The 16,254-nt window shown below is 55.3% G+C and overlaps 5 protein-coding genes across 5 annotated transcripts; 3 read left to right on the forward strand and 2 right to left on the reverse strand.

Annotated features, from left to right (window-relative positions):
• Positions 1 to 970: 970 nt before the first annotated feature.
• J4E86_001041 (uncharacterized protein) lies at positions 971 to 4,540 on the forward strand (the record flags this gene model as incomplete). The annotated part of the gene is made up of 1 exon (XM_051441613.1): positions 971 to 4,540. One exon carries the CDS (start codon positions 971 to 973, stop codon positions 4,538 to 4,540), a length of 3,570 nt encoding a protein of 1,189 aa, XP_051307784.1.
• An 809-nt stretch (positions 4,541 to 5,349) lies between these two features.
• Positions 5,350 to 9,488, reverse strand: J4E86_001042 (uncharacterized protein; the record flags this gene model as incomplete). The annotated part of the gene is made up of 4 exons (XM_051441614.1): positions 5,350 to 5,423; positions 5,478 to 5,875; positions 5,929 to 6,178; positions 6,227 to 9,488. 4 exons carry the CDS (start codon positions 9,486 to 9,488, stop codon positions 5,350 to 5,352), a joined length of 3,984 nt encoding a protein of 1,327 aa, XP_051307785.1.
• A 1,849-nt stretch (positions 9,489 to 11,337) lies between these two features.
• Positions 11,338 to 12,306, forward strand: J4E86_001043 (uncharacterized protein; the record flags this gene model as incomplete). The annotated part of the gene is made up of 1 exon (XM_051441615.1): positions 11,338 to 12,306. One exon carries the CDS (start codon positions 11,338 to 11,340, stop codon positions 12,304 to 12,306), a length of 969 nt encoding a protein of 322 aa, XP_051307786.1.
• Positions 12,307 to 12,587: 281 nt separating this feature from the next.
• J4E86_001044 (uncharacterized protein) lies at positions 12,588 to 13,709 on the forward strand (the record flags this gene model as incomplete). Its single annotated transcript, XM_051441616.1, has 1 exon — positions 12,588 to 13,709. One exon carries the CDS (start codon positions 12,588 to 12,590, stop codon positions 13,707 to 13,709), a length of 1,122 nt encoding a protein of 373 aa, XP_051307787.1.
• A 432-nt stretch (positions 13,710 to 14,141) lies between these two features.
• On the reverse strand, positions 14,142 to 16,073 carry J4E86_001045 (uncharacterized protein; the record flags this gene model as incomplete). The annotated part of the gene is made up of 5 exons (XM_051441617.1): positions 14,142 to 14,294; positions 14,347 to 14,941; positions 14,988 to 15,717; positions 15,765 to 15,958; positions 16,009 to 16,073. 5 exons carry the CDS (start codon positions 16,071 to 16,073, stop codon positions 14,142 to 14,144), a joined length of 1,737 nt encoding a protein of 578 aa, XP_051307788.1.
• Between the last annotated feature and the right edge of the window lie 181 nt (positions 16,074 to 16,254).

Below are 16,254 nucleotides of genomic sequence, written 5' to 3' on the forward strand. Positions count from 1 at the left end.
TGCATCTGAAACCTGTGCAATTGGAATAAGTAGCTAAACAGTTGAGGCTGTCTGGATCCCTCAAGTAGGCGCCTAGGCTGTAATGCAGGCTAGCCACCCTCTAGCAAAAGGTACAAAGGTACTTTGGCACATGATCGAGAGTCGATGCAGGCCGGGGAGTACCGTCACATACGTGGTGCACGGAAAGAGGGGTTGCCTGCCGTAGACGCAGGCTGGGACGAGAGGAGGTGTAGTGCAGAAAAGCGTTGTGTTCCGTAGGGATGACTGGTGGGATCGGAGACTTAACCCTGCGATGGAGCGAATGAGCTCATGGTGAAGCATGAGCTGCTGCGGCCGTTTCCAACCACAGCGCCTTCCCATAGTAATGCCCGTAGTGATAATTGTTGCTTTTCTCGATAGATAGTCGCCACCACGGCATCTTCCCGTTTTCCAAGGACCGCTCCAGGAGAGAGATTCTTTAGACTCTCTGGACCCCAAGCCGCTACCTCGCCGTCGCCCGAAGCTTGGAAAGCCACCAATTCGGCGCGCATCGATTATTGCGCAGTGACCTGCTCCTTCCGCACACCACCCTCCCGTCTCCAAATTCGCTACCCTCGCCCTATCGCACCGCCGTATCTTGTTCGCTGGATCCGAGGCCGGCCCAAAATATCGTGACAGTCGAGTCTCCATCGTGCGCCCGCTTAATCGCATCGTGAACGGTTCTCTTGGCACTGCAATCCCGAGGCTACCTGCGTCACCACCCGTCGCCCTGCGCCCACGGCAGCCTGCATACCTCTTGAGCGCTGCGACTGGTGGAAAGCGACATCAGCGTCGCATGTAGAAGAACACTGCCGTCTTGCGCTCGCGGGTCATGGCTTCTTCTTAACCGCAGGAAGAGCCACCTTGCACCGGTACACGGGCCAGCAGCGATAGGGACGGCAGACGGGGATAGAGTTTCGAGTGCGCCTTCACTGCGAGGCGCCTGGCCACCATGTCACAACCTCAGTCCGACGTCTATGCCATGCTCGAATCATCCTTCAAGGCCTCGCCGAACCTCCGCCAGCCGAAACAGCTGCCGCGCCGTAGCGACGACTACCGCACCTACTCGAGGGCAGCAGCGCCCCTTAAGCGCGACTATTCCTATACCACACAGGCGACCGACGACACGGATTCGATAGCCGACAGCGAGCACAATACACCGCTCCAGTCTCCAGGCGCATTGCCGGGAGCTGACAGCGGCCTCCCGCCGACTCCACCCACAGCTTCCCAGGACGGAAGAACTGCACAGATGCCCGAGCAACCGCTACATGCCGACAGCGTAAGGAATTCGATTATATCGCAGAAATCGTCTCTCAGCACGCCGGTCAATGCGCGCAGTCCTCCCACACCCGATCCCAGTCCACCGCGAACCAACGCCTCCAACGGCACCAATGGCACGACTGCGACGCTCGAACGGCCGCCGATATACACATATCCCTCTTCGCGTGCGGATTCCTTCCAGACCGCCAGAGAGGACCCTTTCTCCTCGGACCGCGAAGACAGCAGAGCCGCAACACCTGCCAACGATAGGCTGAGCACCGTCGAGGAAGACCGCGGACTGGGCCTGGCGTTCGAGCACGACCAGCATGATGTCACGCCCACGAACAAGCAAGGCCCGTACTTCCCCACTACTGAACTGGTGGACTCAACGGTCGGTGCTGAGGAGGACAAGGGATCCCAGGTGGTCGAGGATATCCCAGATCGGGAGTGGAACACAGACCTCATGCGGAACGTAACGGTTCGCAGAAAACGCAAAACGCCCTCCAGCACGCCTCGCAAGTCATCCGCTCCAGCGCGTATCCCGTCACCCGTCGCAAAGGACGTCGAAGAATCCGCGCCCGCCGTCACCATCGTCGAAGCCGCCTCGCCGACCCCAAGCACCCGAGCCAGACGCGCTTCCAGTCTGCGCGAACGCGTCGAAGCCAGCCACAACAGCCCCGTCACGCCGTCCATCGAGAACTTTGCGCATTCAATTGGCTGGCCCTCGGAGGGTAGAGGCATGACGGGCGAGAGGCAGCGCGACAACACCAACAAGCGACTCTCCACAGCATCAGTGGCCTCGACGGTCGTGTCGGCGTACGTTAATATCACTCCACCGCGACGAAACCCAACACTGCGACACTCTGGGCGGAACATGGCATACAGGAGAGACTACAGTTCACCTGCGAATCTCGGCTCTGAGACCCACTCGAATCGCAACTCAATGATCTCGCAGTACGACGACATGCCGCCCCATCGCCTGGTGCACAAGAGGACGAACATCGCCGACAGGAGTGCGAGGTTCAGCACCAATTCGGATGTCGGTTCATCGCGCATCATGTCCCCGTCGCTGTCGTTGCGACAGAGGACTATCGATAGCTCAGCGCATACACTAGCCCATCAAGAGTCGATACGAAACGTACTTCAGCCAGCAGCGGACATAGTTAGTCGGCACAGCACAGTCGCGCGATCAGGCGGTAGCTATCACAAGCGAGTCAACTCGGCGCCGGAAGCCACCAGACGCACGCTGTCTTCGAAGCCAAGGAACTTTACAGAGCTGCGGCCCTCCGAAAGTCCTGCACCGATGGAGGATCCCGTCAAACGGATGTCTGTACGAGCACCATCACCTCCTATGCGAGCTCCATCGCCTCCTGTTCGAGCGCCGTCACCGACCCTATCGCCAAAGCCACGTCGGACGTCACCTACATCGCGCAAAAACAGAAGACAGTCACAAGTGGTTACCGATGTGAAGCTGCCGGCGAATCTCGAGAACACATTGCCCAATCTTCCCGATCAGGGCGTAGATGGGCCAGCCGAACGCGATGTCTTCATGGGTGCGAGCCATCCTGTTGAAGAGACCCGTGTGCCATCTGCGCTGACGGATAGAGTCCGTCTTCTACTTGCGGCTCGTGAGACTGCAGAGTCAGCTACTCTAGTTGACTCTAAGCAGAATCCTGCCACATCTGAGAACCTGGAGAAGTTTTCGCCGCTGAAAGACACTTCACCTCATCTGCGTCAGGGCGCAAGGCCAGTCTCGTGGGCAAAGCGAGCATCTCTCTCTCCCGAGATGGCAGTGCGTCCCATCTTGAAGGACCGTACATCGACGGACGAGGTGAAACGCCGCAGCAACGCATCGCGCCCTGATTCTGGAGACCATGGCCGCGTCAGTTTCGACCAGTCCGCTTCTCGGTCAGCTTCGCGGACTGAGGAGCACGCCAATGCTCGGCACCTGTACTCTCAATCGACGCCATTCTCCCAGTTCTCGGATACAGTTGAAGTCACTGAGGCGACTGCTGTGAGCATCTACCCCCACAACAACCACTCACTGCTCGTTGTACAGCAGTCACGTGGAAATTCACTGTTGCCAGAGCAGCGTCAAATAACTGGCAACACCTATCTCACACCGCAGGACGACCGTGAGGTGCGAAGTACACCCAGTCCGCCGTTCGTAGAGGCACCTGAGGCACCTCAACAAGCTCGCGAGGAGGTTGACGAGCCCTACCCTCAGCCCACTCTGACCTTTGAGCCCTCAACACCCCCAACGCAATTCGACCTGCCTCAACCTGATGGTGTAGACTCGCCTCTCAAGAACCCCCGAGACCCACCGGAGCCACCCATCATCAAGTTCATCCCGCCCACGCCCATGGAAGAACTCGAGAACCAACTGGTACCCCCGCCACCAGGACCACCGGAGCGCTCTGATTCGCACCCCCAGCGCCGACTGTCTGTCCTCCAGCGAGCGCGGCGCTACTCCGACAATCTCATCACACCACTCTTCGGTCGCGCCTCCAACAACCGAACACGGTACACCGGCGACCCATTCAAGCAGCATATCCACCGCAACCCCTCCGTCCCCAGCGTCAACGAAGAAGACGGCACCCTCCACCCCTTCTGGCGCCCCCGCGGCTTCTGGGACGGATTCGAAGACGGCGACTCAGAAGACGACTCGGACGAAGACAGCGGCCTCCCTTCCGGCGGCGACACAAGCGACATCGAAGACCCAGAGCCCGAACCCTTACCTTCACGCCCCCGCCGCGCCAGCACCATCAGCAACAAGCTCAAAGGCGGTTTCCGCGGCAGCGGCGGCTTCCTGATCGGGAACTCCATGGGTCTCGAACGTGCTGGCACGAACAAACGCCGCCACCACATCACCCTGCCTCCTCACTTCCGCACCCCCCGTACAGCGCGCCATCTCGCCTCCCCCGACAAAGTCATAATCCAAGCCCCCACCGCACCTCTCGGCCGCCACCGCAGCGGCGGCATCTCCAAACGCCGCTCAAGCCACGACCTCCGTCGCACCAATTCCCTACCCGACAACGTCTCCACTGTATCCATCGAGTACGAACAGAGTCGGCGTGGTAGAGGCTCCTGGCGCCAGGGCAAGAGTCTGCCCGGCTTGAAGAAATACCACGTCCAATACATTGGTATTTCGGGTGTTAAAGAGAAACTGAGAGAGCGACGGACGGAGAAGAGGCGCGAGAAGATTCGCAGGAGTATTGGGAGTAGGTATTATGTTGATCCTGTTGGTACGGGGTCGGTGTAATATCTCTCTTTTCGACATTATTTCGATTTGCGAGCAGGGAGAGGAACGGCGTTCCTGTCTCAGCCTTTTTGTTTTCTGCGAGTAGTTGGATTCCCCATTGTTCTTTTGGCCCTAGCACATATATATATTGCATATCACCCTTTCTCTTCGTTTTACGACGTCACGACTTGTTCTGCATTTTTGGCTATATACCTGGATAGGTTTGGGATTGTTAACTGGGCATCGGGATTCGCTGCTATATTTATTCGGTCAGTTTCCTTTTGCGTTTGGGAAAGCGGGAGAGCAGGCGCGAGACAATAAGTAAAAGACTCGCTTGCTCGCTGCATCTGTATAGCATACTATCTATACACGTAATACATACTTCACACATTCACCCACTTTGCATCAATCAACCACCCAGTCAAGATATCCAGTCGAATAACTCTGCTTTCCATTCAAACATCTGTATTTGACAGCGAACACACTCTGGTATATATCGAAACAATCGCTAACAAACATATGCCAACAATGCTTAGAAAGTCCTGACAAGCCAACACCCCGAGTTCCCTACATGCCAATAGTGATATCTCGTTTCACGTTTTGCTCCAAAACGCCAAAACAAAAAAAAAGGTGAAGGAGAAGCGCCTGTCTTCTTTGTCCAGAAGGATGTGGAGTAGAAGAGAGAAGGAAGGAATCGAGAAGCGAGCTTCGCGCTTGGTGGTAGTTGGTAACAAAGGAAAATGTCCATCCGTAGTATGTGAAGGGTGGTGGTGGTGGTTATGCAAGCCAGCTAGTCTTCCAAGTCTCGCAAGCTGGGAAAGGAAGGGAGCTTATATCTTCCTTCGAACGGTAAATTTGCGCTCCATGGTCGCAGCGGGTAAGGCTTCAGCGAAGGTATCGCGTGCTGTTATTCATATTAGCCTTGTCCCTCTTATGAAATGGTGTGGGGATTACTTACTCTCAGCAGAATCAAACATGATGAGAATATCATCATGCTCGCCCGGATACTCAATCTCATCTAGACAAACAAATCGTCTCTTCGTACCGGACCAACCCGTAAGTCTGCCCTCCGCCTTTTGGATTTTGCCCTCGCCCCTGCGTTCATCGACCGGAAGAGCGAATTTCGCATCGACAAGCTTGAGTCCGAACTGACCGTTCTTGTCAGTCTTTTGGAACGTATCGGTGAGGCGGAGCTGGAAGTTCATGGCGTCGGCGTGGGAGAAGTCTTCGAAGAAAGCGAGGAGTTGGATGATGTTATCTTGCTCGACGATTTGGAGTCGGATGCGTGTGGCGGTCCATTGTTTGTAGATAGGGACGACCATGCGGCGACGGGAGATGGAGAAGGAGTTTGCGAGACTGGGATTGTGTTAGCTAGGTGCCAGAAGGAACAGTGATGGAGGTAGACATACCCGTCGAATTTCACGTGGAAGCCAGTAACAGCCAACTGGAAGGTGTGGAGGTCGTTGAAAGAGTTGAAGGTGAGTCGTCGGATTGTCGATGCGCTTGTGAGTGTCTTCAGAAGCTTGGCTAGTTCGTCGGGGACGGCGGGGTCAGTTCGACTGCTGTCGACAGCTACCGCCATGTCTTGTTGAGCTTCGCGGAGGAGTGTGAGTTCGGCGGCTCCGTCGACTGGGAGGCGGACTAGAAGTTCACCGGATCCTGGAAGTCGTTAGTATCGCATTATTCATCCGACAAGACTCAACTTACCCAAGTTCATGCGGTCAGAGATGATACCGGCTGTGTGTCGACACATAATCCTCAAACTCTCACTCTTGACAGTGGGTGCTGATTCTAATCCTGCAGCTTCTGGATCCAGGTTCATAACCTTGGCTTCCACCCACTGCAGCTTCTCCAGCACGCGACTACCCTGCGAAGTAAAGCCCTCTGACTGGTCCGCACTCTCAATGTGGAATGCTTTCAGTGCGACTTGAGCGAAGGTAGTCTCGCCTTCTGCGACATTCATGGACGTGAATGTGCCAAAGAGGTCGTTTCGATCCCTACCACTCTGGAAGACGAGGTGAGCTGCACATGTTCTCAGCTTCTTATCCGCACTCTCTTCACGGAATCGCAGTCTCAACGCCGGAGCTTGGTTGGCTTCGGTGACGTATTCGAAGTTCATGGGCTCCTGCTTTGTTCCGAGCTCGTGGTTGATCAAGCTGACTTGCTTGGTTTGCTGCGGCGTGACCAGAACCATACGGTAGCCTCGATGTAACTTCCGCTTTCCTGTACCTTCACTACTTCGTTCGATCCTTTGGAACACCATCAGCTTGCAGCCTTGAATTCGATCGCCTGGCCATGCTGCTGGGTTTGCAGGATCCCGGTAGCTCGCCTCCTGGAGGTACAATTTGCAAGCAAAGCGCTCGTCTCTCCGTTCTCGTAGGTCTGACTCGACTCGGTTCGTGTGATTGACGATAGACCAGAGACTACGGAAGTCACTCTCGTGCAGCGCAAGAGTCAGGACAAATCCGTGCTTCAATTGAACTGTGAGTTGCGAAACCTGTTGCTTCCAGTTGACGTCTTTCCAGCCAAGTACTGGTCCGGAGCCCACCAGAAGGTTGATAAGGCTGTTTTGGCTGCAGATGGCCAACTTGACCTGATACTCCTCCTTAGACCGCATGACGGATACAACAGCATCCATCGGAACGCGATCGGTGGCGGGGTCATCGGTTGAGACAGAAGCTTTTACGAACATGCGGAAGTAGCAAAAGTCGGTCTTCGTGTCGGAGAGGGGTATGTACTGAGATAGACTAAACTGGCTGCCGTTAGGAGCAGGGAGCCCGGAGGTTAGCACGCTCGCTGCGTCTGCGGGGAATGTCGGATACTCCTCCCATATCTTCTGGTCTTGTCCCTGGATAAGAGCTTGCGTTGGAGGCATGCTTTGATGCTTCTTCATCGACCCCACAAGCAATTTCAGGTAGTGGGTAATCGCATTCTGTATATCAAACACCTCCGCACTCGCAGGGTCTCCGGCTTGTCTTGCCATGTCGACTTGCGCATCAGGGGACGCGTTGCCATAACCCTGTAAGCTGGGATGGTTCGGAAGGACTTCAGAAATGATCCACCACACTTTGGCTAGGTCGACATGCGGTTGAGCCAGTCGTTCTTGTATCGGTTCGGCAGACTTGGGTTGACTCCTGATCAGGTTCTCCATCCCAGTACGTCCTTTCAAGAACCACCAAGTAGCAACCCTGAGCCATTGCATCGGCGAGTGACTATTGAGGTTGCCTCCGAGCTGAGCTGTCAGCTGGAAGATGCCTCTCATGTGCGTGATGCGCTCGGCAAAGTCCCGGTATGCGGAATCATTTGCAGATCTCGTATCCGAACGAGCGAGAGGAGCAGCGGGTTTGGCGCTGGTACTGGCACCAGATGCGTTTCGTGACGGCAACTGGCTGGGAGGTCCTGAGATGGCGAGAGGCTGGGGAAGTGAAGAAGGTTGCAGTTGAGGTTGAGCGGACGAGAAATAAGATGTACTCGGGGGAAGTTGGGGTGGAGTTGGGAGATTTGGGCTGTCGTCAAGGGCCCCGAAAAGAGCGTTCTCTTTGATCGACGGAATCCGTTGTACGTTTGTATTGATAAAAGGATCTGACCGTGCAGCAGGCGAGGCGCGTGTCTGTGAAGGGGAAAATGCGACATATTGCGATCTAGACGCGGATGGTGGCGATTGCGCTCCCGGCCGTCCTGGGGAGGGCCCACGGGCTCTCGATCGTTCAGGGTCCTCAGTGTCCAGTCTCATCCGAGGAGATCCCCTGGAATCGGACTGTGGTGTCTCTAGAGGTGTTCTGGCTGCGGCCGGTGTGGCATATGAGGAAGGAGGTGTGCCCACGAGGGACTGCTGTGAGCTCGTCTCGGAGTCCCGTCTTTGACCCGAGGCTGCCCGTTGCGATGCCTCATGCAGTGTTCTGCCCTCTTCCGATCGCATCTTTTGTTTCACCCTCGCAGCGAACGAACTCGGGCCATCGTCCTCCTGCTCAGCCAAATGTCTTTCTGGCATCATGGGCACCGAAGGTATCGCATGCACAGGCGAGGGCAGATCGTCGTCACCCAGGGTACTGAAGCCAGTCTGCGTGCGCTTAAGCGGCTTTGGCTGGAAGTCGTCCTCTTCTTGGATAGTGGGTTCGCGGACTGACATATTCCTCGACATGACAGGTGAGAGATTATCCGAATCCTGTGAATACACAGAGTCCTCGCTGGTGCTGGGTCGCCTTCCGGGAGGGATAGATATAGGCTCTGGTATTCCGTCAAAGCCAGTGGGCGCCCTGGTGAGGCCCTTTGGTCGGTCTCCCAAGCCCATAGACCCCATGTAGCGCGGCGGTGTGGGTGGCAGTTGCGTAGCGTGGGTGTTGATCTGACCCATCTGCATCTTCTGGCCGAGTGGTGGGGACAGCTCGCCGGGGTTCGTCCGCGTTCTCGTGAGGTTTGTTCTGTACTCAGTCTGCGAGGGGGTCCTGCCTATGCCATTGCTGCGCGCTCCCAGATTTGCATCGTCCTGCGGCGTCTGAGATTGCACCTTCTCCGGTTCCGGGATCGTCGCTGCCTTCTTGTTCTTCGCGACTTCCACAACGGGGTCCTCGCACTCGTCACCGCCATGACCTATGACTTCCGGAACTGTGCGCACGAAGCTCACGGTGAAGCCCTTCTTGCGCGTGCCTGTCTTCAGACCGCCGGGCCCTGGGCTCTTTCCGGCAGCAGCAGCGCTGTTCAGGATCGTCTGTGCGCCGGGCCATCGCTGGGCGCTCGCAACGTCTATGCGGGGTCGGAGGAAGGCTGAGGCGGCGGCAGCGGCGTCCTTTTGCTGCTGGGCGGCGCGGTCGGTCGAGGGCTTGAGGAAGTCGTTGATGTCGTGGTCGTCCGAGGGCGGCTTCGTCTTGGGCTGTGTGGCGGCGGCGAGTTCGTTGGTCTTTTCGAAGATCTTGGTCTTCCAGCGGCTCTTGGAGAAGAGCTTACTCCCGGCATCCTGTGCGTCCACCATGGTGCTGCCCGCAGACCAAGACTGGCGCTATCACTGGTGGTGGGAGGGGTCGTGGGTGGTGGAAGAGTACGCCGTGAATGGCGGGTGAGGCGCGTCGGGGTGATCGCGTGCCTGGCGTCGAGGCTGCGTGTGTCGTGTTTGCCGTCCTTGGGGCTCAATTGATTATTGGCGGCGGCGACGGGCTGGCCAAAGTGTTCCGAGAGTCTGTCACTTCTCTAACAGGGTCCGGCCACATGAAACTGCCTGATGCGAAGAACCAATGCCGCCGTCAGGTATATACAGGTGAAAAGAAAGGCAGATGGGAGGAAAGCCACGAAATGCGGACCAAGCCAGGACCCAACAACGTCGTGGAACCGCCGCTGTAGTTGCGGAGTAGTTTATCAGCTAAATTGCCCAGGGTCGAAGCTAATTGCGCGCCGCCCGCTTATCGTTGCAAGCCTGCAGCGGTATCCTAAACTCCTTTTGCCTCTGCTGCCTCGGGCTTTCTCTACACGAGCAAGATTTGCGTAAAGCCGTACAGCGAAATTGCGATTCTGCGTCGCTTGCCGGCTACGGCTATGCTTGGAAACGGCCGTCTGCAGATGTCTCGTGTTCGCAGCGCCAACGTCGACACACCCCACATTCAGCCCACCAGATCCCGTCTGTGCGCCGCGCACTCGGTCCTACATTCACCCAGTTACCACATGCGGTCGTATATAATTCCCTTGGCGGCAGCGCCTGCAGTCTGTGTGCGGCTCAAACATTGACCTTGTTGTATCCGGCGCATCGACAATGACTTCTCCATGTGGTTTCCATTGTCATCTCACCACCAGCACTGCCCGGTCTTCTATGCCCAACGTCTTACTCTATGTACGTAGATCCTGGCCCCAGCTTGTCAAGATCGTCATGACGTGCGTGGCATGTGTTTCACTCTCCTCTTCATGTGCGCACCTCGACAACCCCCTGAGAAACATGGCGACAACAACAACAGATTCCAACTGCTCAACGATACCTCGCTTGCAAGGCTATTGAGAGTCTCCCAAAGGGGAAGACCACAGGATGGGCTATGCCCGAAACAACAATGGAGTTGATAAGGCGCGACAGGGGTAGCGGTTCCTTAGCGTACATCAAGCCTCGGCTGTGCCACCTGGCCGACGTCTAAATATACTCGGAACGGAGGCCTTGACGTTCCGCTTTCACGAACGAACAACACAACACGGCCACAAGAATTTCGAGGCGAAAGGACTGTGCCTTTGGCAGTGCTTCAAGTACTTTCCCATTCAGCGCGTCTCGCGATGCAACACGAACAACCGGTGCTTACTTCAGACGCTAGCGGTCTTGGTCGTCCGCTATTGGCCACATGGCCTTTACCGATATGCAGTGGTGTGCCGACATGGTAGGATTAAGATGAGCGCTCATCTACCAGACTATAAGCCGTTGGTGGCGCAACCCGATGAACCCATAAGCAGTAACCACCAAACATCCCAGCAGGAAACTTGCAAATTCGGTAGACCTGCAGTGAACGGCTCTGCAGTATATATCCGTTGGCTGCTAGGGCACATGATGCACAGAAGAAGGAACTGTCCATCTTCATTTGCATCAGCACATCTCTCTACTTCCATGCTTCCACCGAGCATCATGAGAGCCGGTGTTGGCCGATGGATGAATAAAGTACACATTAGACTTCTGACGAACACCAAACCGCGGTCTTCCAGAGCCGCAAGTGGGGCAGAGCCATGCGCCAATGACGAAGAAAGCCCCATACTATCGTCATCGCATCGGCACTCTGAACCCTCAGCACAGTACCCCGCGAAACTTCATCTTCCCCTCATCTCCATAGCTTCTGCCGTTTATTCCATTGCATCTCAAAATGTTGTCTCAAGCCAGCTCCGAGCCTCTCCAAACGTACGAAATTTCCGATTTCAAGTTCCACAGTGGCACCACACTGCCAAAACTCAAGTTGGCCTACAAGATCCTCAACCCGCATAACAGCAAGATAGCAGTTGTACACACGTGCTTCAAAGGCCGTCTCGACACCACCTTGACACATGCCAACGCCGCTCTGAAGAATCACAAGATCATCCTGATCGCCCTTCTCGGCAATGGCGAATCTTCTAGCCCCTCAAACACGCCCGACTTCCCCAGTACCCTTGAGTACATGGACTGCATCAATGCTCAGTACCAGCTTCTTACCCAAGAGCTCGGTATCAAAGAGGTAGACGTCATGCTAGGATTTTCGATGGGCGGCCAGATCACCTACCATTGGGTAACAACGCACCCTGATTTCATCAAGCACGCCGTAATCGTATGTTCCTCAGCCAAAACTAGCAGACACAACTTCCAGTTCCTCGAGGGACCGAAGGCAGCGCTGGAAAGCGCAAAGAGTCCCGAGAGGGGTATCAGGGCCTTTGGAAAGGCGTATTCAGCGTGGCTGACAAGCGCCGAATGGTTCGACGAAGAATGCTACAAAGAGATGGGCTTCCAGCAACTGCGAGACTGGGATGATGTGGCTACTATTCAGGGTTACGAAGGTTGGACAGGTGACGATCTTCTGGTAATGCTGGGTATGTGGCAGCGCGGAGACATCACTCGGTGCACCAAGGCGGAGGATCTAGAGTCGGCACTCAAAAGCATCAAAGCAAAGGTTTTGCTCATGCCATGCGAGTACGATCAGTACTTCCGTCCTTATGTCAGCGAGAAGGAAGCTAAGAGCCTGGAAAATGCGACGGTGGAGATAGTGCCCAGTATCTGGGGACATATTGCGGGCGGTGGGGCGAACCCGAAGGATGTAGATTGGATGGATCATCGGATCAAGCTTTTCCTACGGGGCTTGGTATGATTTTACAGAGAGCTATCGAATTTGGGCATACTTATTTTCCCATGTTAGATGTCAAAGTCGTGAAAGGCTGGCGACAAGGAATAGCCTACACACGTCAGTAACGTCAAAAGTACCTAGGTAATTTCAAACAAACTTCAAAAGTCGGCTAACAAATGTGCATCTCATATTGACCGAAATTACTACCGCAATCCATTCAGCCCAATTTTCGCATGTGCTCATGTTCTGACAACCCCGAACATGGAGCAACCACATTCGTGTTTCAAGATCCCCGCAAAAACGATATGTCACCGCCAAGCTATTACACCCGCTGCCTCACCTCCACCCAGGCACGCTTCAACGTTCTCGAAGCCGCCCAGCATCTCCGTGCGCAAATCCTCCACAAATCCTCAAAGCACTTCCGTGAAATCTCCAGCCCACCAAAACCCTCTTCAGCATCCACAGCAATGGTGACATCACCCACTTCTTCATCGGCGTCAGATCACAACACCTCCGATGCCGCACCGACAGCGACTCGCGGCAACGGCCGCAAGTCACGCGTTTCAGCAGAGCACACGTTGAACCGCGTGCGCGAGAACCAGAGAAGACACCGCGCTCGACAGCGCGATCATGTCGCTTCTCTCGAGCAAAAGCTCGCCGAGACCGAAAAGTTGCTTGAAGAGGCGCGAGCGGAAATCGCCGCTCTGAAAGCAGGAGGATGTGCAATGGGCTCACACCAACAACCCCAACGACAGAATACCAGCAACAACGATGTAAACGAAGGAGCAAGATGTATAGGAGAAGGAAACGCACCTACATCTCAAGATATACCCAGACCACCCGTTCCCGCTTTACCCGACCAGCAAACCGATTCGCTAGCACTCACATCCATCCAACCAGATCAGCTCATCGACCCGCAACTAGACAGCTACCCTGATGTCCACGGGCATGTCCCAGACATGAGCGACCTTTCCTTCTTGGGCGGATCCTCTTTCTACCTGCCGTCGCCATCGACGTCGTCACAGTCAAACATGTCCTTGGTATCGCCAACTTCAATCTCAACGCCAACATCAACACAAGCCCCGTCCCTCGACACCCACCTCACAGTAACCAACACAACAACCCTCACGATAACCGGTCCCCCACCCTGCTGCAACGACCCTCCAACTCCAAACTCACCACCTCCAACAAACACGCTAGAATGCACATCCTGCTCCACGAAACCGCCCCCGTCCCCCAGTGAAAGCACGACGCTGTGTGCCCAAGCCTTCGTCATGATCGGCCAGCAGAACTTCCGTAACCTCGATCCGGATACGATTAGGCTGTGGTTGGCGCAGGGGTTGCGGAGAGCGCAGAGGGAGGGCGAAGGGTGTAGAGTTGAGAATGGTGCGTTGTTAAGGTTGTTGGATTTTATTAGTGGGTTGTAGGATATGGAAGATAGGAGGAAAGTGGACTTAAGGGGAGTGTAATGTATCTGTTGGTTTCGTTTGGGAAGGGGTATAGGGATGGGCGTACGGTGTTTTACACATTCGCTTTAACGTATCCATGTGAAGACCGCGTTAGGGAAGGTGGAGACTTAACGAAGACATATACCGTGGAGTTTGGCAACAGGCAACTACATTTCTTTACCGCAATACATGTACGCATATTCGTTCATCTCACTTGTCTCATCATGGCAAGTCATACGTGAACAGGAGAAATCGTAGACATTTCATTACCTAAACGCTATGCAGAGAAAAAGAGAAAGTTCCCGTCTAGTCATACAAAATATGTGTGTGGAATGATCGCAAAACCATGCTTGATGATCAATTTTGGCACGAGCATGCATGAGAACCCGGGTGCCATCAGAGGAATTGCTTCTAACGTCCCATCCTGATGACACCAGCGTGCACCAGCTTCTGAATCTTGGAGCGGATGCTGGGGTTCTTGAGATGCTCTTGCAGCGCTGCGGGGTCGTCCTTGGCTTGCTGGAGGATGGCCTGCATGACGGGGTCTTGGAGGATGCCGACGATCTGAGTGTGTGTTAGTAAAGCTCTCATATGAAACATGTATGGGTCGACATACCTCTGGATCCCGCTGGATACGCTCCATGGTCTGTTGTTCGGTCTCGCCCTCGCGTGCCGAGTACTGTGCTTGCAGAGCCTTGGCTTCTTGTTGCTGAATCTCACGTGCATTCTTGCCGTCCTTGTCGTGCTCCATGGCTTCCGCGCATACGTTAACACACTTGTTGTACTCGCGCATGGTGAAGTAGGCTTGAGCTTTCCGCAGGTAGGCTCGGATGAAGTCTGGATCGCGCTTAATCGCCTCGTCGCAGTCTGCTACAGCCGATGGGAACTCTAGCAACTTGATGAAGCAGGCGGCGCGGTTGGAGTATCCTCTTGGGTCGTCTGGTGCGCGCTTGATCATCTCGGAGTATGCCTCGACGGCCTCGGGCCAGTTGGACTCCTTGAACTTAGCGTTGCCGAGCTCACGCGCCTTCTCAGCCTCTTCGGGGTTGATGTATGACTCCTTCTCTTGTTTGGCCTTGGCCTTTTCCGCTGCACGGAGCTTTGCGAGGACTTCGGGTGTGCGGTGTTCGGTTTGTGCCTTTTGGTAGTATTTGACTGCGTTGGCGAGATCGCCCATCTTCTCGTACGCGGTACCGATACGTGCAAAGGCCCTGCGTGTGTTAGCAAATGGCTGGTGTAAGATTGGGAATGACATACTTGGCGATGATCTTGAAGTCGGCCAGGATCTCACGACCGTACTCGACAGCCTCTTCACAAGCCTGGATGCAGCCCTCGTAGTCACCCTTCTCAAACTTGGCAGCTCCAAGGTTGGTCTTGTATGCAATGTCCTTGTGTGTCTCCCATGCCTTGTTGTAGTTTTCGATAGCCTCGTCGAATTGTCGCTTCTTGTAGAACTCGGTGCCCTTCTTCTTCAGCTCGTCCGCCTCGGCCTTTGCCTTCTTCGCAGCCTTGTCTTCCTCAGACTCCTCTACTGGCTCGGGCTCCGGTTCAGGCTCGGGCGCCTTCTTCGGTTGCTCGGGAGCTGGTCGCGCGTCGGGCATCTCGACGTCCTCCTCGGCCTCCTTTGTGCCTGCATCGCCTGCTCCTCCAGCACCTGGCCCTTGACCGAAAGACATGTCGATGCCTAGTAGCACGCTCATGACGGAGAGGAAGCGGGGATCTTGCATGAACTGGCCAGCCATGTTCGGGTTCTTCTGTAGCTGCTGGAGCTTGCCCATGAACTCTGCATCGCCGAGGAGGGAGGCTGTCTTGGGGTTCGCCGCGAGCTTCTGGATCATGTTGGGGTCGTTAAACATGCCACCGAGGCCGACACCGCTGTCGTTCGCCTCAGCTTCGACTGCGCGCTTGACGGCATCGAGGCCTTGTTTTGCCTGAGCATTGCTTGGGTCGAGCTTGAGTGCCTCTTCGAAGGCTTCTGTGGCTGCCACTATTGGGTGTTAGCGACGTCATCTCTCCTAGGAGCGCTATACATACCCAAGTCACCCTCGCCGTGGAGCGCCGTTCCCTTGCGTCCCCAGCCCTTGGCCCAGTCTGGCTTAATCTCGGTAACCTTGTTTGCATCGTCGAGAGCCTTTTGCCAGTCCTTTAGCGAGGCATATGCGCCGGATCGGTTCGAGTAGAGGACGTGATTTTGGGGGTCGAGTTCGATTGCCTGGGAGAACTTCTCGCTGGGATTTGTTAGTAAACCGTCGCTAGGCTGTGTTTGCGGGGACCCTACATGGACTCGGCGAACTTCTTCTCTGCGAAGAGCTTGTTACCCTCTGCTTTTAGTGCGTCGGCCATGGTGGAGGTATTGTGCGTGTGGTTGATTCTGTAATGTGACTGCGAATCTTTTGGTACTACGCGTGCGAGGGACAGGCTCTGAATTATAGTTTGATGGGTAGCTAGAATGTTCGATTGCGGAGCTCTGGCAGGAACGTCCGTGCGGCAGACATCTGGAGGGCGCTCGTCATATACCCCACCA

The sequence above is a fragment of the Alternaria arbusti genome (assembly GCF_024043155.1).
Source record: "Alternaria arbusti strain BMP 1465 chromosome Unknown scaffold_1, whole genome shotgun sequence".
Lineage (NCBI taxonomy): Eukaryota > Fungi > Ascomycota > Dothideomycetes > Pleosporales > Pleosporaceae > Alternaria > Alternaria arbusti.